Below are 23,801 nucleotides of genomic sequence, written 5' to 3'. Positions count from 1 at the left end.
CTCTCCAATCCAGAATCAACACATTTATGTATTTATGAAGATTTGATAAAGATTTTGGGGGGAATATTATGAAATATTTCACTCAAATGTGTTCCATTAGACATTTGTGTTATTTTTTTTTTATTTCGATAAAATCTCTTGGGGGAACTCCTGATATATTTTGGTCGCAAAAAGATACATGAGAAAATATTTTACATAAACACAACCATGGAAACTTGGGCTTCAAAACTACCTGGTTGGAAAACCAGTCTTCATCAGAATTGGGCTCTGCAATTAATGGCCCAGGTCCTCTGTGACTGGTACAGATTTGGTTTGTGGGGAGAGAAGGCCAGCATAACAGCTTATCATCATAAAGTGGTTGCACCTGGCAAATGAAAAAACCTTGAGGAAAAGGAAACAATTGTCTTCCCACTTTCACCCAATAGCATTATCCTGTCCCTAAAGAGATGAATATGCATAAATCAGCATTCAATTTGATTTGATGAATATTGCCAATGACAACAAATGTATACTCTCTCATGCATGCACACACAAACACACCTCAAATCCCTAATTGCATTTGTATCATGTTAAAGATTCACATAAACAGTAGAGACTGAAGGAACAAAACAAAAGGATTAATGAAAAGCACTTCTTTTTAATCAAATGGATTACAGTTTATTGGGAAATTAAATAAAACAATGTGTTGTTGTGAGAGGAAAGCATAACAACACTGCTCCAAATGTTAAAACTACATATAAAAAATTGCAGATAAAAGAATGAGACAAAAATGATCGCATATAATAGTGGGAAAACAACTAATAACAACAGTGGAAGTTACAATGAGATCAATCTATGGACAGGACTCAAACAGTAACCGCAGTGGCATCCTTATGTGGCATTTTTTGTACCAAGTACCACAGAATAAAAGCTCCAATCTGTTGCTAATAGACAGAATCTGGTCCAGGAATTTTGCTACTTGTCGGACTGCCAAGGATGACGCCTGCAGATTCAGCAGAACTGGGACACAGAAACCACAAATCAATAAACAGAAAAGGAAATATCTGCAATCATAACGAATGAACAAGGTCTGTGGTTAAAATATTTAAATCTTTTAGGCCCTCGGATCGAAATCAAATGATGATAATATTTCTATACTTTGACATATTTCCAATCAATATTTCCAATCTTTGTAACAAGATTTTAACACTGCAATTTAAGACAGGCTGTATATTGTTTATGGTCTTTCAACAAGAATTTCACTTTTCAAAGGACTCAAAAGCTTAAAAAAATATAATTTCATGGACATTGTGTTGAGGAAAATCTCAGGCCCTATTTCAAAGGAACGTGCTTTGATAAAGATTCAGGACCTGTAACAGACAATAGAACTATCTTTCTTTTGATGACTGAGAAAAGGAAAAGATCATTGGATGATGTAATATCTTTCATTTTTCCAGAGGAGAATCTAATCTTAAACAAGTGTCGCAATATAGCATACTGTATTTTCACATTGCCACTTGTGTGAATACTTTTGATGCAAGATATTTAAAGTGCAGGTAAATATTTCCATTTTGCATTCATTTTCTTGCATCATGTCATATCTAGTGCTTTATAATATTAGTGAGTAGATTAAAAATTCTGCGCAGAGAAGGAATGAGGAATGAGTGCACATATCTTTCAGGTGCTTTAACATCCAAGACAAAAAATAAACACAAGTTCCATATATAGCTGAGGACAATTTCAGCATGAGAGATGAACTCAGAGCATAAATTAACAAATTCTACATAGAGTACATACCTTCCATCTATTCCCACACTGATTGCAGAAAACAAATGTGGTCATCGGCTCATCAGCACTGCGAGTTTGAACCTGGACATGTGGAAAAAAGGTATAGTCACTGATTTCCTCAAGCATTATAATTTGTTGTTTTAAACCTTTTGTTAACCCTCACGTGAAACACATGAAAGTCCCTGCTAAAATTGGGCGAGCACAAAATCATCTCTACCTGTGTGTAGGTGCAGCACTTCCCCTTGCACTTGCCACAGGTGAATAGATCTGTCTGAGTGCCCCCAGTGGTGGCCATCTGATGGTCCCTGACAGCCTCTTTGGTCAAATTCTTCCTCATTTCTTTCAGCTCATCGCTGGCCATTTCCTACAGAATCAAAAGCATGATGTGTCTTTCAACAAAACATGCAGCAATGTTATTAAACAAATCATGTTTTTAATGTATGCACATTACATCAGATTCTACCAAAATGGAAGAAAAGAGAGGATTTTTGACAAAAACTTATTAGACAAAAAATACAACCGCTTTAATATTTCTGTTACTGACCGTGTTACAATTTCTTTATTCAGATCAACAACCAACACACCTCTGCAGTCATCTTTGCCATGCGTTCAGGGGTTACACTCCCACACAGCACAGTCCTCCTTAGATTAGGATTCTTCATGTCTTTGAGATTTGAAATTCGGCTCCGGACACGATTCTTGTACTTCATGTCTGTGTTCTTAAACTCTTGAAAAATGCGTGAGAGCATGTTAAGGAATTCCACTGTTGTAATGTAGCATTTACAAAATTCAAAACTATACTCATCAGCAAATCAAGTCACGTTAAACCTATACAGAAAGGTGGGATCATTATATAAAGAAACCAGTGTTGGCAGTGAGTGCGGTTTAACTATTTTTCTTGGTTTTGATTTTGGAAACTTTTATGAATTTCAAAATACCGGTACTCTTTCGCTACATTTATACATTTTATTTTTAACTCTAAGACATTGTTCTCAATTATAAAATCAATGAGCTAAATTCTCTAAATTAGTTAGAAAGGAAGAATGTCCATTGTTTGACACACCAGCTAGGTATCAAGTTTCTAGAAAGTTTACCTACAAATATGGCAGAAAAGTCCCTCTTTACATTTTTGATCTGTTGTATCTGCTGTTAAGCATTTTGAAAATAATTATGACATCTTTTCTTAGATTATTTTACCTTACACATCATACCAAAACATCATTGTAATAACACCTAATGACACCTAATTAACAATGATGCTTATAATTACATTTACAAGGATATATTCCTCAATCTGTGCACCAAGCTCTTCACAATCTGCTCCGATGGCGATATAATCATCTGAAAAGATATGTGAGAAGAGGAAAAGTGCATGCATAACAAACTACAGAAAAATAACTCAAAACAACTATATACATATATAAAACATGAAACCACTACCGCTTGCCTTGTATTTACTGACAAAATATCACACATAGAAATGACACCTTTGCAATGCACAGAGCTGGCATGCCTGTCACGACCAATTCAAGGTTCAGTTGAGGTGGGCTTTGTGTTATGAAGCTTTTCCTAAAAGACAATTAAACTTTATGTTACTGCAATTTTACAGAAACACTCAATTTTAAGGGTTTATAAAAGCTGTGTATGTTCATGGTGATTCTGAACAACATTTGTTAATTTATTAAAGGAAAACATCCAAATGGTTCTTTTCCATATTATGATTGATTAAATACCAATGCACGATGCCAGGATGCAATAAAAAATAGAATATTAACCAATAATTATTTACAATCATTGGATTTAACAGAAAGAGATCACCAAGATTTTCAGATTCAATTTCCTTCAAAAGACAATCCTCAATTTGCTTTATCTATCACTTCTAAAAAAAAATTCTGGGCCCAGAAACTCTTTTGACACTATCACAATTTTACATGATTAAGTTTACACGATATATAATCACATCTTACAGAAATAAAGATAGGTGGCTAAGTGTTATTTATAGGTAAAGTGACTTTCTAACGGTTCCTGATCTTCAATGGAGGCTCTAATAAAACCTTTTAAGTATGATAGTTTAATTAAACTCACGGACCAAATGACAGAGATTTAAAGCATTTTTTGGTTATGTTTCTCATGAGAAGGAAAAAAGATGAGGCATTCAAGCAATGCACACCAAAAGGAGAGGGATCTATTGTGTGCTGTGTCTATTTTGTTTCTATCAAACTAAAAATGCTAAAATACCTCCAGTCTGGAGGGCGCTGGCCAGCATTTCCCTGCACTTGAGCCTTATGGAATCAGAGGTGCTGGGGGCACGAGGAAAGGTATTGATTAATGTGTTGGTTGAAACATCTGCAGGCTCACTCTTGCTGCTTGAGTTGCTGCTGGAACTGCTGTTGAGAAAATAAGAGGACTAAAATCAGTAATCAAAGTAAGCCATCACACGATTGATAGAAAATAAATAAAAGCATGGATATTTATGCAGACAAATAATTGAAATTACGGTGCGTTTATGTGCTGAAATCAAAATATTTCTGCTGACCACTTTTTACCTTTCCTCTTTTGCTTCTGGGCTTCCCTGTGAGGGAGAAACAACAGGCATTTGCTCTTTTCTCTTCTCATCTGAAGCTTTGTCTCCACCTCCAGGCTCATCTGCAGATAAAAAAAGAAGGATCACATGAAAATTCTTGAATGAATGTTAGCTCAGGTCAATATTAAACTTTATTTCATTTTTTAAAAATTATAAACGTGAGTGAGTGTGTATATCTATATGTGTGTTTGTGTGTATGTATATGTATATATATATATATATATATGTATGTATGTATGTGTATATATATATACATACATACATACACTATATATATATATATATATATATATATATATATATATATATATATGTATATATGTCAATAAACTAAGAAATGCCCAACTTTATGAATCATTGGTTTTATTTTGCTCAAGTTGGCAATTTCTTCTAAGTTTGACTCACATGTATACATCTAGTGTCATGTAAAGCTTTTGCACAGCATTCATCGCTGTGAGACTGTCTGCCCCACATCCTAAATACATTTAACAAGAATAGGCTGAATATATATTTATGTTGCTGAATCATTTACTTGAATTGAGAACATTTCCGGGAATCCCTTTATGTGTAAAACTTTGATAGCAGAGGTTATCGTCAGATGTAAACATTGTGAGTGGTGGGAGGACGTGTGAAATCTGTACAATAACTTGAAGGGTCAACCTGGTGACGAAGTGATATGACTGTGTGTCTGCATATGGGGAGTAATAGGAAAAGTTCAGGCTCTTCCAAACTGATGCTACAACAAAATATATCTCATATGTAGCTCTTGAATTTTAGTTGAAATATGGGCAACATTATTTTTACATCAGGCCATAATTTTTCATTACCTATCTTTATTAAATATTGTCTTCACATATGTCTATATGGTCACTGATCTTACAGTGACACAGTGGTAAATATATTTGATAAATAGGTGTGATGACATAAAATTATTCAGTCAGATTGAAACAAGATATTCTGCCTAAGTGATGTACTATGTATGCTATAATCTTGTATTACAAAACATATTCTTTAGAACTACAGACGCCCCACAGATAGGAGTTAAACAATAATTGAGACACTAAACAAGTCCAGTTGCTAAGGAATGGTTATACAATGAGTACTGACAACCACCAACAACATATATTACAAAATATTTGAAATCCTCTTTGATTTTAAATCCATACTATTATCTATGAGTGAGTCTAACAATCAGATAAACCACACAGCAACTTGATCTACTGACTGTGGCTCCTTTTGTGCAATTCTGACAAGCCGATTTTCAATGTAACAGGTTCTCACAAGGTTTTAATGTTAAGAAAGTATAACAGGACACTAAAGACCAAAATGTACCTTGCACGACAATACTTGAGAAACTAAAATTGGCTGAGACTTCAGAAGCTGATCTTAATTACTTGACATAATCATGTGTGCAAGTGTGAGATATCCAATGGTCTTCACATAAAAAAAATGACAGACATTTATGGATAAACTTGAAGAAAAAAAAACTGATTACCCAAAAGCTTCTTCCATGATTTGATCAATGACTTGGCTAAGGATGTCACCTCTTCATCTGTGCTCTGCTTGCGGATGGCATTAACAGACATCCCAATTCTGGTAGACTGTGGAAAGACCATACTTCAATGTTTAAGGTTGTGTCGCAACTTTGTAACACTGCCTTGAGCACCAATGAATAAAAGGTACCTGAAGAAGCTCCAGAGTCATGGGCACACTGCGCAGTTCCTTCAGTAGGTCCAAAGCCCCAGACTGAGGGGAAGAAAAAAGGAAAAAGTATTTAAACACCTTGCTTGGGTTGAAAGTCTCTTTAGCTTAAAAGTATTTTGTTCAAGAAGCTGCAGATATATATCATTAGCCACTCCAGCATGGTTGTGCATGAGATTATTGAATGTGAAGGTTTACATTATAAACAGACTTATAATGAAAATTTTGAGTTATGTAATAGTAACTGTTTTGAGTTTATTTTGGGGTGAACGAAATGGGGGGTGACCTTACAGCAACACTGATGAAAAACAATCGATGGACAGAATAATCTTAACAAATATATGATGTGGTCGAGTATTGCCTCTTGCCAATACAAATTGCAGTTGTTTACAATACGAGCAACCAGCGGCTACAAATGACAGTCTGTGTTATTAGTAGCTAGATGGCTTTTATACAATTGCATCCATAGATATATGTAGTTCATTATGCTGTACTTTTATTTTGGGTCAAGGTTGCACTATGTGAGTGTGTGTGGCTAACTTTTAGGAACACGAAACGGTCATCGTTACAGTTATAAACATACTAGCAGGCTAACCGCTAGTAGTTGACGAATTGTAACGTAACAACAACAGGTACGCTAGCCACTGAGCTCGTTACCAATGGCAGCTGGACAAAACTGCTAATAACACTTTTCTGACAAGATAATATAGTAATACGGTGGTTAAAAGGACTATGACCTAACGGGATAATCGCTCTTTTAAGCAGTGCAATCGGCAGTTAGCCCCATCACAACCAGTTAGCCTCATCTGCGAAGAAGCAACTAGGCAAGCATTCATTCTGATCAGACATATCACCCCATTTTTCTTCTGCGCCATTTTATCCATTTTCTTTGCAATTCTAATGATCTCCTCTTCCTCCTTCTTGCCCATGGTCACCGATCCTTAGAAATCTCAGAATCGTGGGTAAAAAAGAAGGAAAAGTCGCGACAAAGACCACGCCACTGAAGTGGAAGCGGCGGCGGTGTCCCCCGTCTCCTTCTACAGCTAATTCGCGGTTGGTATACAACGTATCGGTGCATGACTGCCACCAACTGGTGCGCACTCAGTCTTACAACTAACCACCCTTTCCGAAACAAAATAAAACAGAGCAAAACAAAGTCATTTGGATACTTGCTCATAGGAAGGGTGCAAATATTATATAGACATGATTATAGATGTGAATATTAAAATTGCAAGAGAACAGTGGCAGTGCAATAAGACGTTTGAGTGCAACTTGGTGTGTAACTTACAAAGTGCAGGTGCAAGGATGAGTGCAGTTTAAATGGGCAGTAGACTTTACTGCCAATACTTTACTTTGTTACATACTGGTCTGAGGTACTGAACTGAAACAAAAGGGAGATTTAATAATCCTGGTTGAGAATGATATTCATATTACCGTTGAAATACATTAACAGGGAACAAAACAGTACACATTTGTTGATTTGTATACCCTACAAGCTGGATGATGACTCACAATGTAGGCGAATTTTTGTTTTGTTTGTCATCAAACAAAATCTCATTTATTCTTGCTGCCTCAGGTACATAAAACAAACTATATGATACTACTATAATTATGTTTTCTTTGGATATCTTTCTTTGCCATTGGCAATGATAAACAAAGGGTAGACCATATCATAATTCATACATAGTAAAGAAGTTACTTAACCATTAAAATGTATAATGACGACACAAGAGCTGTGAATCGATATACAGCCAATCAGAGTTTTAAATTGAGAATATTTGCTTTATTTCTTTATTTATCTATTAATTTTCTGGGTTCTATAAAGCAGACCAGTGGAGTCGATGCTTGAAGCGGAGTCTAGTCTAGTTGAGAAGAATAGATGGTTCATAGACAACGAAAGTATGCGTCAGCTTCTTAATTCTCTTAAGCAATATTGCAGACCAGGATAGCATACATGTAAATGGTCACATAAACCAATTTTAGCTCAAAAATCACCCCACAAAACATTAAAGAAACATTGGTAAAATGTAAAATGGTCATGATGTCTTGTAGGTGTCATTAGATGGCACCAAAGGGTCACTCATTTGTGTACGTTGGTCACGGAGACAAAAACCTACAGACAATTCAAATGGACAGGAAATAAATACCTTTCCATGAATAAGTATTTAACAAAAAGACATATGTGTATCCATGTACAACTGGGCACCTGGATACCACAAGTTGATACAACTGGTTCCATTCATTAGTTAAAAATGTAAATAAAAAAAGACACGTCACAATGGTATTCCTTCTGTTGTCTTGACATCCACCCTCTGTTGTCATGAAATTCTATTCTTAGTAGATTCCCGGATGAAAATGACTGTTCTTTAGATCCAAAGGGCTTTTTATTGTTTTCAATGATTTATTCAGTGTTAAGAGATTCATTGTTGCTAAGGGGGTGTCTTTAGGAAAACTTAATGAAGGCATAGGGAATGTGCAGTTGAGGCCTGAGACCCCCTCCATTTGTCTGGCTTTTATAGATTTGCTTTTTTTTTTTCCAAATCAGCATGACACATAACCATACATCAACTAAATGTTTGCAGCAAATATTTGTTTTATCCATCCATCCATCCATCCATCTTCTGCGCTTATCCTGCACTGGGATATCCTGTACTCAGGATCCCATTTTTTTCCCAAATAACCTGTTGCATGTTTTTGGACTGTGGGAGGAAACCCACGCAGACACAACTTATTAAATTCTATGAAATATTTACCATTAATATAAAAATGAAAACAATGGACCAAAAATGCCACTGGACCAAAAATCAATATCATCTTCACCAGCACCAACATTATAACTACAAACAAATGACAAAAAATAACAGTCCTCTTAAAAAAACAACCATGCCTTTTTGTACTGTTCGTGCAAGTGGGAAGGTATTAGGTGATTGTACTCAGTCAAGGGCAGTTGGTTATTGGCACAAAGTTTGTCTGCAGGATTTGCATGGCTCTTCAAGACATAAGATTAAAACCCGGGCTTGCAATTAACAAGAGACAGAATTATACATTTAATTCTCCATAAATGTATAATTTATAATGGTACTGTGTACAAATAATAGTAAAAACAACCAGTGTTTGTTGCTATGATCCACTGGGAAACCGGAAGAAGCTACTCTTCTTCATGCTGTCAGCAACTGCGCAAAATCTTTAACCTAATCCCTATTAGCGCAAGACTTCTCAAATCTGATTATAGAGGCTGCTTGCAAATTAGGAATCGTCCCAGCCACCTGTGGTATGTGTCGTGATTGAGATATATTTACTACTACTGTTTGACTTGGTGGTTTATACGCTCTCACCTTGAACTTTTACCCCATCCATGCTTCCTTATTTATTTTTACAGTTAATATGCCCTATGTTGTACCGTCTCAGTCAGTTTTTGTTTCTCTTTCTTTTTCTATTCCGCGCTCAGTCAAATCAAATTTATGTATAAAATGAGGTCGATAATTTTTGAAACAATTGCCTTCTGTATCTTCTCTAGAGAATACAATATGAATTACTTCTGCAAATTTTACAACAAAAAATTGAAGTGTTCCACCATTTACAGAAAATAGTGCTGACATTTTTTTACATCTGGCATTGTGAAATTTTCCACACCTTTCCTGTTATGTTTGATACCCTTTTTATTTCCTTTCTTGATGTGCTGATTAAGTGCAAGCAAAGATTAAGCAAATTGCCTATGATGCTGCATGTCCCAAAATAGCCCTAGAACACCGCTGAGAGGCTTTCGCCAGTGCATCGATGAATACTGGATAGACACTTTCTGCTTTTTTAGCTGTTTTCCTTTTTGTTAAATGTGAGGAATAAGGTAAGCCAATTTTTATAACATTTCAAATTATGCTCGTTATGCTTGTTTTGTAGTTTGTTACTTTTGTTATTTGTATATATATTTGTTATTTAAGTATTTGTAGGATACAATGCCGGCCTGTGCGAGAGACATTTGTTGATGTCGGTCTTCAGATTATTGCTTGATTTGCGTTTGTCAAGATAACATTGGCTTTTAATATTTGTGTATTTAGGTTGAGTATGGATGTATATATTCCATGATATGTAAACGGTTTTTTTGAAATGATGAAACACCATTCATGATAACTCTATGATCATGATGAGCTTTAACATTACAAAGCAAAGACTGTGATATTCTTCACTCCTCCCTCAAAGTGGTATTTACATGTGTTGTTTGTTTGGTTTTGATCTTGAGATTATGATGTCAAAGAACAGCACGGCACCGGTCAACTCTAATTACTGTAGCTTGATGAATATTATTATAGCCGCTGGAGTGGATATTTTTGTTGAAGCATTTCAGCTTACATCCGTCAGACTTCTTCTGTTCTGAACTTGGCAAAATAAGATATATTAATCAGCAACCTAGATGACCGAGAATCTTTTCGGACATTTAATTTCTGTGACATAAAACCTGTAAGTGCCACAAAACAACAAAGACAATTTCTCTTGAATTGTACAAAATTGTTTCTTCATCATGAAATACCAAGAAACAACCAAGTGCTTTTAAGATTATTTTGCATTACAATAATTTGTTTTAGTGTTTAGCCATTTTTATTTTGAGCTATGTGTATACTTGTGTTTACAATAACATCAGGTATATATCCATCCCATCATTATCAGCATTTTTGAAAAGGTTGTAACTTTATATTTTTACATTTGTTTCAGGAAAAAATGAGTTGACTTAAAATAAATGAATCCCTAATTTGACATAGGAACACAGAGATGAAAATAAGTTATATGGGAACACTGTCTCCGTGTATCTTCAGGTAAACTTGAGAACAGGTTTTTAATGCTGACGTGTTAAAGTTTTATGGTTGTTATTGATGTACCCACTGTAATTACTGAAAGAATAACATCAGAGGAGCACCCATTACAAGTTACTCATTATGAACCTGAACCTTAAAAAAGGAGAAATCTCCAGGGTCGCTGCACAAGAAAGCAAAGTTGGTACAAAGACTTCTCAAAGAGCTTTTAACTGACATATTGTAATAAGAATCAGGCAATCAGCAGTTAGTGATCCAAAATGTATCTATATCAGAATGATAAAAAAATAACAAATGCAAACAAAATAAACTTACATCCATCTTTTTTCTTCTCTTCAGCCACCCACAGACAATGAGCAGCTCACCCATTCTGGAGCTGCCTGCACAGGGCACTTCCCCAAGCAGTGGGCAAATGTTACCCACACGACTTTCACAGTCCATCTCAGATCCATCTGCTTCTAAAAGAGTCTGTTTTTACAAAAGTGGGGATTATAAATTCAGTGGACATCGCCTTGTCATCAATGCTCGCACCTTCAAGTCATTTGATGCTCTGTTGGATGCTCTATCCCAGAAAGTGCCTCTGCCATTTGGCGTAAGGACCATCACTACGCCACGAGGCACCCACCTTGTGAAGGGTTTAGATGAGTTACAAGATGGGGGATCGTATGTGTGCTCTGATCAAAGACGGGTCAAACCCTTAGATCTGGATGAAGTGAACCGACGTCAAGTACCTTGGAATACCACCAGAGCTTTCAGTGCAGTGCGACAGCAACGCCAAAGATACATGTCTGGGCAGTTTGGGAGACGGAGTGAGGTCATGAACAGGCAAACTAAGGTCACAGAAAGGGTGGCAGTAAGGACTCCGAAGAGACTTGTAGTAATAAAGAATAAGGACCCCACGATAAAGCGCACCATTGTGTTGCATAGAAGAACTGCACCAACATTTGACGCTTTGCTGGATTACCTTTCCCAGATTTTGCAGTTTCCTGTACTAAAACTGTATTCTACAGATGGTAGAAGAGTAAGTATCTTTGTAAAGTGAATATGAAAAAGCATTTCTTCATGCCAAGAAGCCCTACCAGAGTGCTACAGAAAAGCATTTCTTATAAAAACACATAGATGTAGTAATTATCTAGGCAGTTACACAAATATACCCATTTTATTGTGGGAATGTATTTATTTATTTTTGATTAGGCCCCTCAGACAACTACTTTGGGTTTGGGCTCAAGAGTTGAAGAGCCTCTGAAAACACCAAAGACCTTCTTTGTAAAACTGGAGTATATTTATGAAGTAAAATAAAGCATACTTGTTCATGTTTTCAATTTAACAGAGATAAAAACGCTCAAATCTGTTGACTTAATTTCAGCAGCCAATGTGCTTCTTGTTAATTATTAGTTTGTTTCAATGAATTGTGATACATTTGTAGGAAACATTTAGAAGTGCTTGAAGATTTTGTTACTGTCAATAGAGCAACCGTAGGTCTTTCCTATTCTACATTATCACTGTATGCTGAGCAAATACATCACACACGATGGATAGATTATCCATGTATATTCTAATTTTAAAGTGCCTCACCCCTGATTTTTGGTGCCAAAACTCAAACAGCATTTGCCACACCTTCAAAATGTAACTATTAGATTACACTTGTATCTTACTGAAAGCAGTGCTAAAGCAAAAGACAATGAAGACATTTATTAAGTTCCTCAAATATTACAACATCACATTATCACTGCCCAGCAGGAGGCATTGCATGGTAACCCAAGGTTAAAAGTCCTAATTTCTTCATGTAGATGTTTTATTTTTTTAAGTCATTGTGTCTTGCTGCTATGCCACTATTGTCTTGTCATGCAGGTTTGGACATTATTACCAGGTAACAATGTGCATTGTGTTTACAGATGTAGTGAAAGAGGCATGAGGCAGCTAGTGTGAGAGAAGAGAATGCAGAGGAGAGAGTTTGATAAACTTGGTTTGATTAGCTGTGAATCCATGAAGGGAACAACTGAAAGGTGAAGAGGAATGATTTGCATTGGTTGCTCTCTGTCCATGCTGTGTCATGGTATTCGCTGTCTGATGTTCATTAAATTAAATTAAATCATTCTTCTGAAATCCTCACTACTGCATTGCACAGTAGCATATCATGTATCAAGGTTTTAATGCATCCATGCGGTAAAAGCTGCAGCTACCACTATTCAGGAAAGGTGACATAATTTTTCCTTCTTTTAGATTGGGATGCATCTATCTATCTATCTATCTATCTATCTATCTATCTATCTATCTATCTATCTATCTATCTATCTATCTATCTATCTATCTATCTATCTATCTATCTATCTATCTATCTATCTATCTATCTATCTATCTATCTATCTATCTATCCATCTATCTATCTATCTATCTATCCATCTATCTATTGTATAATGTTAAACATTATATTATTGTGAAATTAATATTGTTATATCAAGAATGTTAACATGATGCATTTAAATATAATATAAAATTCATAAATTTCTGTCAGCTTTCCAGTAAAACCTTTTACAGTAAAACCAGTAAAACATCTGAGAACATATGGCTGATGTGTGATGGCAAAAACACAACATTTCACATATTCAAGTTTTCTAAAAATCAAAAAATCAAAAAAATATCTAAGCTTACTTTTGCCAATATGTATACAGATCCATCTTATTGTCCCCAACTACATCTCATGTCTGACATGTTTTGGACACAGACATTTCATTTTCTGCTCACTGTCTGATCATGCTCCAGTCCTGTAAGGAGCGTGTTTGAGTCTTGCTGTTGTCATAAAAGTGTTACTTTTTTATGTCCTGTCCCGTTCAACTCAGACCCCTGTAATTGCATGGCTGCAGTTTAGCCAAACACGCCTAAATGCTACAGGCTCCTATTGAATTTTAATGTGTATCACTCATTAACACAAATTGACAATGGAACTGAAATAATAGAGATGCCAATATTATGCAACAGCAGTAATGCAAAATAATGATTCTCACTCTGCTTAATCATTTTAAATGAACATCATTAAGAAATGTATTTCAAATCAAAACTGTAATTAAGCTTGAACTGAAATTATCATGGTCGGCACGGTGGTGCAGTGGTTAGCGCTTCGGCCTCACAGCACAAAGTGCTGTGTGGAGTCTGTGTGGCTTCTCTGCGTGGGAAAATTGCCCCGAATGAGTGAGTGAATGTTGTTTGTCTATGAATGTGCGCGATTTACCGGCCACCAGCCCAGTGCCCTGCCTCTCGCTTGATGACAGCTGGGATAGGCTCCTGCATCCCCTGCGACCCTGTGTGCATAAGCGATAGAAGATGGATGGATGAAATTATCATGAGTTACCTCAATTAAGCAATTTGCACCTGCAGTTGTACTTGCTTGCTTACTTCTGTCTTGGCTTCATTGGTCTACTAGGACAATAGTCATGTGTAGTATTGATACTTTTTCTGTTTAAGGTTATAGAGTATTTGAGCTTTTGTTGAAAGTAAAGGTGTACAAGACAGTGGTGACACCAGCGATACTGTATGGCCTAGAAATAGTCACAATGACGAAAAGACAGGAGGCAGAGTTAGAGGCCGCAGAGATAAAGATGCTAAGGTTCTCTTTGGGAGTGACTAGGATGGATAGGATTATGAATGAGTCTATCAGTAGAACGGCACACGTTTGGTGTTTTTGAGAGACGGTCAGAGAAGCCAGACTGAGATGGTTTGGTCATGTACAGAGGAGGGATAGTGATTATATTGGTAGATGGACGCTACAATTGGAGCTGCCAGGCAGGAGGTCTAGCGTCAGACCAAAGGGAAGATTTATGGACGTAGTGAGAGAGGATATGAAGGTACTTCGTGTGAGAGAGGAGGATACAGACAGTAGGGTTTGATGGAGAAGGTGGATTCACGACCCCTGAAGGGAAAAGACGAAAAGAGAAGAAGAAGTGGTTAAGGCGCAAACCAACCCTGACTCATGATGATTCCAAATTGGCCCCAGAAGTGCAATCACTTATCGTTACCTCTAGTACATCCTGTAATCCTTTCATCCACGTGCCCTTCAAAAAGAACAAGCTTTCTCTGAGAGATTATGTTGAGTTTTGTGAATTTTCCAGCAAAGCATATTTGTAAGGCATGGCCAGATCATCCGTTATATAATAATATTCAGCAGACACAAATAGTATCATGTGGGAGTTTTTACACCTGTGGGTCTTACACAATTGATCTAATGTTACTATTATAATTAAAGTCCCTTCCTTTTTTTCAGGTCGATGGTCTTGCTTCACTCATCCTATGTTCTGGAATAATCGTGGCAGCAGGCACTGAGCCATTTAGACTAGCAAACTACAATTTTCACAGAATGGGTCAGACGGTTCAGGCAATGTACATGGATACCGTGGAGCAGCCTATGTTGCAGCCTCAAACTCGTAAGTGTTCGGTCCTGCATTGCAGTGCTAGGGTGTCATAAGTTAAAACTGAAGGAAAACTTTATAAAACTGACAGTCTGAAAATCATATTAAGTAAATGTATATTTAACAAATGTAATTGTCAACAAACATAGTTCATAGTTTAGTCTCAAGAAATAATTTTATTACTTTTGAGGGTTAGGAGAGCACAAGTAAAAACAAATAAATTCAGTAAAAAGGTACGTGAATAAAAGGTAGGTAAAAACTAATGTGAGATTTGTTCTTGTCGTGGCAACTGGCAAGCAATTTGTTCAACTATTCCATTTATTGGTAACTAGTAAAATCTCACATTTAAACTTGTGAATGAATACGTTAAATGATAATTGCCACCCACACACACATATCTAGAGGTAGAATCACTGATCCACGGTTGAACTTGCCACACCAAGCCTATTTGTTTTCCAATAGGAGACAACTATTCTACTTTCCTTTGCTTACAGTCTTGTGAACAAGTCAACGTCAGCTTCAAATTTTATACATAACTTTCATTTAGATATGGTGGAATGATGTATATCTCAGCAAGCAAAAATCTTAAAACTTAAACTAAGCTGTGTATATAAACACACAAAATAAAGGTATTATATTTCTTATGACATCTTGAAATAACTTTTGTTTCCCATCTTGCACCTTCAACAGAAAACAAGTCCTTCTCAAGTGGAAGAGGCTCAAGGAACTTTTCATTGTCCTCAGAGCGATATATCGTCAACCAAATAAACAAATCAAGAAGTAGCTTCGAGCAGTTGCACGATGGGTCGTTTGGGACAGAGCTCAACCAGGACGACAGATCCATGGAGACTTGTGCATCTAACAGGGTTGAAAATCAGCATCCTGCTTGCATTGTACCTCAAGATGAGGACATTGAAAAATCTTTCCGTGTGAATCAAGATGGCAGCATGACTGTAGAGATGAAAGTGCGTCTCACCATCAAAGAAGAAGAGATGCTCCACTGGACTACAACCCTCAGTCGCTCCAGCCTCAGCAAGAGGACAAATTGTGCCTCATTATCCGAGTTGGGCAACAATTCACCCGAGTCAGACAACCAGGTTGCCAAAGAGTCCTCAAGCATCAGCGCAGATGGATCCAGAGATGAAAACTACCCCTTCATTAATGGAAAGGGTGTCAGCTTTGATGATGGCAGGATATATCAGGAGTACACTTCCACCGTCTATGGAAAAGCGAAAACACATTTGAAACGCAAACCCACTCCGGGTCCTCGACATGTTAAAAAGAAAGCATCCATTGAGAGTGTGACGAGGGTGACAGAATCAGGAGTTCAGGAGAGCACCTTGGGTCACTATTCCTATATGGAGAGGACTGATAGAGAGACGGCTGAGGAGTATTGTATGGTCCGACACAGTAGCAGCAAAGGCCGCCCAGTCCCAAAGCCTCGTAAATCAGCATCGGCAGGGATGGGCAAAAAGGGATCCAGCTCATCTACTGCCTCACTGGGAGTAGCTGAGGTCCTTCAGATCCAAAATGATGGCATGGAGATTACAGAGACCGTGATGCATATTTATGAAAGTCAAGGATGCTACGATAACTACTTTGCAAATGAAGAATACAGTGCAGACGGCGCTGGACCCGGACCTCCCTCCTCCTCAGAAAGCAAACCATCATTGCATTCCTCATCCAGCACTGATTGTGATCTAGATTTATGCGGACAGCCTTCGATACATGACTCACGAAAGAGACAGAAGGAAGAAATGTTATCATTGTCATCAGAGCCAGTTTCTTCAGCACACCAGATTCCTAACAATCTGTCATCTGTGTCTGAGAATGGGGCCCACAGTATCAGAAAATCTCAAGCTCATCTGAGGGAGACAAAAAATATAAAGGACTATGCTAATTTGATTGAGAAGACAAAAAAGGAAATTAAATCTACCAGAGTGCAAAGAAGTTCACGGAATGAAAGCGCAGCAAGAATCTCAAAACCCATCACCCATCACTTACCAGATAAAAAACACAGTAGCGATGCTAGTGTGGGGAAAAAGAGTCTGAGTTCATCAGAAAGTGTTAAAAGTGGTCAAAGAAGTAAAGTAGTTCAAATGCCTCAAATGAAGACATCAATTAGACATAAAAATGAGTCTGTCTTATTAGTTAGGAGAAAGGAAAAAAACATGGATAAAGCAACCATGAAAGACAACAATTATAATGTTAATACATCAAATTTAAGGTCTCAAATGAAGAAGAAAATGGCTGATGTCTTACAACACCCCAAACCCACATTTCCAGAGAAGAAGACACATAGCAAACCCGGTTCATCGTCTGAAAAGAAATTGTATTTGTCGAAAAAATCTTTAGAGGTGGTGGATAGTGTTTCAATGCCTTGTCTAAATCCATCACCCTCTGATATTCATCAATATGTTGAGAGCTGGTTAGAGGATGTCAAGCAAGAGCCAACACTATACATTGCCGAAGAAGTCACAGCTGGATCGGAACCTCAGGCAAAGGTTATATTTCAGATAGGTACTGATTCTGAGTCTGAAGGAAAGAATGACAACAAATCAATTGCAGAGGAAAACTGTCCGCCCAGTGATGGTTTGACAGCATCTACTTCTTGTCTTACTATTCCTCTTTGCAGTGAAGGGCAAGGTACGCCTCTGTTGTGTAGTGAACAGAAGGTAAAAGGCTTATGTAAATCAATGCCAAGTTTCAAAGTTGAACCTGTGCAACAAGTGAACAGAATAAGGTCACATAAGTCTGCAGAGGCAATCTGTCAAGATAACAATCAGTTACCTTCAGCTGCATCCGCCCTCTTAAGTCCCACAACGAAGATAAAGCCTGTTTTACAGCAACTTTGTTCATCAATTCAGGGTATCAGAATTGAAAAGTCCAAGAGCCTTCCTGATTTTTCATCACAAGTGGCTTCAGTGTTCGGCTTGCCATGCAAAGCCTTTGTGTCATTTTTGTCAGTGATGACTCTAAGAGATAGTATCGATGATTCTCTGCCAGATGGAGGACCCGGAACTTCTTCTGAGGCCATGGTAATTATGGAATCCTTGCAAAAAATTTCTGCCATTGAAGATCAGGAGGAGCAGCGGGCCAGTCTGACAGATTTGCGAGGCAGAGCATCTTCTCTGTTCAGAGAACGTTGGAAGGACTTCCAGATTCTAAGAGAAAGACTGGAAAGTGAACCTTTATCTCCTAAAGTATCAGAAACAGAGTTTGCACTGGATGTTGAATCTGTAGGGGGCGATGCATTTGAAGATCAGGATGTGGGTATTGATGAGCTTATGGAGGAGCTGGGTATACCTCAAGATCTAAGAGCAGACATTTCTTCAACAATCCACCAAGCCAAAAGTTTTTACCCTGTAGAAGAGAGCACTTTCATAGAGACTGTAAGTAACCACTCAGAGGAAGACCTAGAACAGTTTGTTAAAGAGTGTGATATGAGCACTCAATCTGTCGGGTCAGATCAAAATTTAGTAAATGAGACTATGCAGTTTGATAATAGATACTCTCCACAAGCTGGAGAGAAAGAAGATGACAGCTTTTTTTCTGGCATGAATTATAAACAAGTAAGAACAAGGACTACATTGGAGAAAGAGCCCATTGAGGATATAGACGCTGATATATCTCAAACTGATAAATTGTTTGAAGAAAGGGAAAATGTGGTTGAAGAAAAGGAGGAGCGGGATCATACTGATGAGACTGAGGAAGATGGACAGTGGAGAGAGATGATCGATGGTGCTAGAGAGACTGAATGCGGAGAAACAGATGAGGAGAAGGATGCAGAGGAAAAGAAACATTTTGAGGGAGAGGAAGAATGGGAAGGAGGGAGGCAAGATGAAATGGAGTCTGCTGAGAAAGAAGAAGAAGAAGAAGAAGAAGAAGATGGCACAGAGGAAGAAGATCCATGGTATGGAGATGAAGAAATGGAGAAGGTAGAATATGAATCGGTTGAAGAAGCAGCGTTGGAGGATGATCCGGTTGCAGAGACAGTTGCACGAGAAGATGGTGAGGAAACAGATACCGTGGAAGAAGAGGAGGAGGGAGGTGAGGCAGGAAAGGCTAAAGAGTGCATTACTGAATGTGAAAATGAAGAAGAGGTTTTTGAGGAGACAGACAAGGAAGCAGAACATGTTAATGAGGAGACAGAGAGGGACGTGGAGGTGGAATCTCTGAAGGCAGACTCTGAGGGTATTATTGGGGAAATGCATTCAGATGTAGAAAATAAGAGCGAAGAGTGGGGAGAAGAAGAGGGAGAAGAAGAGGAAGAGGAAGAGGAAGAGGAAGAGGAAGAGGAAGAGGAAGAGGAAGAGGAAGAGGAAGAGGAAGAGGGAGAAGGAAAGGGAGAAGGAGAGGGCGAGGAAGAGAGTGTGGGAAAGGAGACTGATACTTCAGTGGAGAAGAAAGAAATATTTAGGAGGGACAAAACTGTGGTGTTTAGTGCAGAAAACAGTGAGGGGGAGGAAGAAGGGGAGTTAAAGAGAGTGCAGGAAGATGATGATAAAGCCGTTACTCAGCCCAAAAGTGATGAAGATAGCACAGTCACAAATGAGGAAGAAGAAGATGGTGAAAATTATGAAATGATAGTAGAAGAAGCCAAGACAGATGAGAGTGAAGTGCACAGTGAAGCACTGGAGAGATTAGATATCAGTCCAGAGGAACAGTCAGCAGAGAAAGAACTTTCAGAGGGGACGGAGGCTGACGAAAACATAGAATCAGTGCAGTCTGATGAAATGGAAAGGAAAAATGACTACACAGATGGTGATTTGAGCACTGACTATGATGAACAATCCAACAGGGAGGTTCTAGAAGATCACATTTTTGATGAAACATGGAGCTCTCCGAAGAGTGTGGCTCATACAGCTCGACGAGAAGAGGTCTCATATCCGAGGCTGCAAAGCAGTAGTTTGGAAGAGGCAAAGACAGATATGAATGGGGCACAACGCACCACAGAATCACCTTTGAGATATTCTTCTGAGGGTCGCTGTGAGGATGATAAAGGTAATGGAACTGACACGTTTAATGAAACTGAAACCGATGAGGGTGGAATTCATGGTGACAAAAGAAGCAGCGTGCCACACCCAGTTGAAATATCGCAGGATTTACTAGACTTTGTAAACTCTGCCCTGCAGTCTTCTTCTTTAATCTGCACATTTGATGAGCGAGGTAACATTCGGATAGAACCAGATAAGGCTCGTATCACAAAAACAAAACAAACCTTAATCCCAAAAAGCAGGAAAAATAGCTTGTATGGATTAAAACAGCTCCCAAGCCCGAACACTTCAGATTTATCAGACTACAGACCAGAGTCTTCTGAGAGTGGTGAACGTGAAACTCAGGAGTCTGTAGACCTTGCGTCACAAAGTGGAGAAGAGGATTCAAAAAGAGAGTCTTCAAGAAATTCAGTTCACAGGACTGCCAAAACCAATGTGGAGCGGGTTGACTCCAAACTGCCTGTGAAATGTCATCCAGAAGACTTGCAAAGTCGGCGATTAAAAAGCAGAGGGAGTTTTTCCTCCCGTGACTCAGGCAGCAAAGCCTCAAGGGAGGATTTGTCCTATTTCAGGACTGCAAGGTCATCAATGGCAAACAGAGACAGTGCACATTACATCTCTATTGCCATGAAAAATGACTCAAATGATGGAATCTTGATTGACCAGGGTAGATGGCTTCTTAAGGAAAACCACCTCATCAGAAATTCTCCTCCTCCGGTCTCGCAATCTATGTACAGTAATTTAGATAGCACATCTGCTGACACAGGTCAGGACAACACTAGTGAGGAGTCTCCATCTCAACCCTTAACCCGGCACAACCCCCTTACAGCTCTATCCTCCTCCGAGCTAGAGGAAATGGCTAAGCCTCAAACTCTTAAGTGCACCTACTACAACATGCCACATGGAAGCGATTCTGACCCCTTCCTCGATGATGCCAGTATCACAAGTGGGAAGAAGGATAAAAGCAGTATGAAAGGGCGGACATTCAGGGTATCACCTGCAATTGATACGTCTAAAAATTGGGCAAATAAAAATGGCAGTCTTTCTTCATTTGCTTCGGTTGAGTTTAAAATGCCAGACAGCAAAGTACATCCTGAGGAACAGTCTGCAGTTGTGACACAAGCAAGACGGACCTCTAGTGCCAGAGGGAGAGAATTGCAAATGCAAGACTCGTTGGACACACTACGAGTTAGATGTGGCCAATTCTGCCCAATCCTGTGAGAGGAGGTTGCTCGGATGTCACATAAACACTCCCTCATGCTTGTTGTTCTATTGTTCCTGGCTGTAACATTTATTTTGATACACCCAACATTGTGAGATTTTCATAAAAAAAAACTCAAGGCAAATGTGTCACACAGACATTATGTGGTTTAACTTGTGTATTGCAGGAACTCAAAATGTTCTTACATTTTGCAAATGCCATGTCCACACATTTTGAAAAAGACAGACTCCTTTTTTTGTTGATATATAGCCCAACATTTGAGACTAACTTTGCATTATTACCTACACGATTAATATAACATTTGACATCTAGTGTCAGGAGATCAGATGCAGATATTTTGTAATTTATCTGTCAATCATGGACTGCAAGTCTTAATCAGTTTTCAATATAGCCATGGGGACCAAAGAGAGCTGTGCCTCTTATTTTTGTTTGAACATAATAAAGATGTACAGACATTAATATCACTTTTGTATTTTGTTTCACATTATAAGATTAGGGGATACATGCTCAGATCATGCTATACCTGAACAATGGTGTTTACCTGAAATGTTCATGTTTATTCATCAACGCATTGTGTGTACTGATACAAGATATTGTAGGTATTGTTTTTAAAACTTTGGGAGTATGTCAAGTATTAAATGAGTGCATAGAAAGATAGAGAAACCATTTCTACAAGTACATATAAAAATCATATGCCAACGCACTGACTGTATTACTTAGCATCTAATAGTAATTTATCCAACTTGATTTTTTTTTTTAATTAGTTTTGGAAGTTAATATGTTCCTACTTTAAAACTAGACAGCTATTCTACTAACATGCCATGATTTGTAGCTCTTACATTGGCTTGCCATGTAGCTGCTTTAACAAATCAAAAGCTGTCTGGGGCACATTACATGAGTAACAGAAGGTTACGTGTTTATTTTTTTTTTTTTAAATATGATCAGATTTATTTGTTTTATTCCTTAGGTTCGTAAACCATGAATTGATGAATTGTATCAGGTTTCAGAAAGTCATTTTGACAACTTTATAATTAAATGATGCCTTTAGCAAATGCTTTACGCATTTGAACTACCAACACTGAAATACAGACATGACATCAATAACATATCACTTTAAAAGCCTGGAAAGTTTAATCTTTCCAAGTCTTTTAAAAAAATATAAGAAAACTTGTTCATTTCATAAAAATAGAATTGGTGCCCTGCAGCATCTTTGGACTTCTGGGACATCTGACTTTCATAGGGTTATTTATGAAGAGAATCATGTGAATTCTGAATAGACCTTACATTACACTGTTCCAGTTAATTCTGTCAGTTGATTGGTTCTTAAATCTAACTCAGCTTCAATTTGCAAGTTTTTTTTTCTCCACAGCTCTTCAATTAATCATCTTAAACTAGCTAAAGATGTGACAAATTTTACTTGTTACTAAAATGGGAAAAAAGGTCTTAACACATTACACAAATAGATGAGGGTTTATTCAAATCTTAGCCCCTCATCCTCAGACAGGGCACTGTGCAGAGGAGAGACTGAATGTCATCTACAGCTGTCAGTCACTCTTGATGATACTTCCTGGTGTAGTCAGGCATATGCAAGTGACAGCTGATGTGACGGTAAATGACAGATGGGCGTGTGTGTGACCAGAGTATATTGGTATATCTTGGGAACACTACAGCTATATCAATATAGTATATATTCAATTGTCCTGTCAAAGATGAGGCTTATTTTCAAATTCTAAATGCTGATTTTACATGAAAGAGAATTCTGTTGAAGTTCAGGCTGTGCAGTGTGTAGTATTGTAGAACTCCCCCTTCCTGGTCCCTGACCCAAATGCCCACACACACACACACACACACACACACACACACACACACACACAGACACACACACACACACACACACACACACACACGCACACACACACACGCACACACACGCTAAAAGACAAAGCAAGGGGAGACAAAGAAAGTGTGTGTGAAAGAGGTCCACTCTGGATTCTTTCCAAAGGTTTAGTCTGTAACTATGGAGATTTGGGATATAGCCCCAGCATTTTAATTCCTCTGTTGTTACTCTGGTCAAAAAATATCCAGTGGATGTTCTCCAAAGTGAACAACCGTACTGGCTCTGCATTGTTTGCTGATTGTATGCTTGAGTTCCAGTAAGAAAATGTTTTAATTCCAGGTGTAAATGAATAGCACAAATGAAAAAAGAACTTTTATGTTAGAATAAGTCAGGCATCGCACACTGACTTCACCAAAACATGCTGGGACCTCTGGTCATGGATTGATAGCCTTACTATCTCACAGTAATACTTTATTCTAATCTCC

General features: G+C 37.9%; 2 protein-coding genes across 2 annotated transcripts; one reads left to right on the top strand and one right to left on the bottom strand.

Moving 5' to 3' along the window:
* Positions 1–620: 620 nt before the first annotated feature.
* On the bottom strand, positions 621–7,086 carry tcea1 (transcription elongation factor A (SII), 1). Its single transcript, XM_086175905.1, has 10 exons — positions 6,907–7,086; positions 6,035–6,097; positions 5,847–5,952; positions 4,314–4,413; positions 4,006–4,154; positions 3,052–3,108; positions 2,352–2,506; positions 1,985–2,131; positions 1,777–1,848; positions 621–999 (listed from the first exon to the last, which is right to left on the bottom strand). The coding sequence occupies exons 1-10, from the start codon at positions 6,979–6,981 to the stop codon at positions 991–993; spliced, it is 933 nt and encodes a 310-aa protein (XP_086032031.1). The 5' UTR covers positions 6,982–7,086; the 3' UTR covers positions 621–990.
* Positions 7,087–9,342: 2,256 nt separating this feature from the next.
* On the top strand, positions 9,343–22,137 carry LOC147217606 (uncharacterized). Its single transcript, XM_086175903.1, has 4 exons — positions 9,343–9,896; positions 11,197–11,878; positions 15,116–15,275; positions 15,951–22,137. Exons 2-4 carry the CDS (start codon positions 11,210–11,212, stop codon positions 21,476–21,478), a joined length of 6,357 nt encoding a protein of 2,118 aa, XP_086032029.1. The 5' UTR covers positions 9,343–9,896; positions 11,197–11,209; the 3' UTR covers positions 21,479–22,137.
* Positions 22,138–23,801: the final 1,664 nt, after the last annotated feature.

This window comes from Fistularia commersonii, chromosome 28 (assembly GCF_037954325.1).
Source record: "Fistularia commersonii isolate RoL2024-O1a breed Wild chromosome 28, RoL_Fcom_v1.0, whole genome shotgun sequence".
NCBI classification, from domain to species: domain Eukaryota; kingdom Metazoa; phylum Chordata; class Actinopteri; order Syngnathiformes; family Fistulariidae; genus Fistularia; species Fistularia commersonii.
This window is presented reverse-complemented; position numbering and strand designations above follow the sequence as displayed.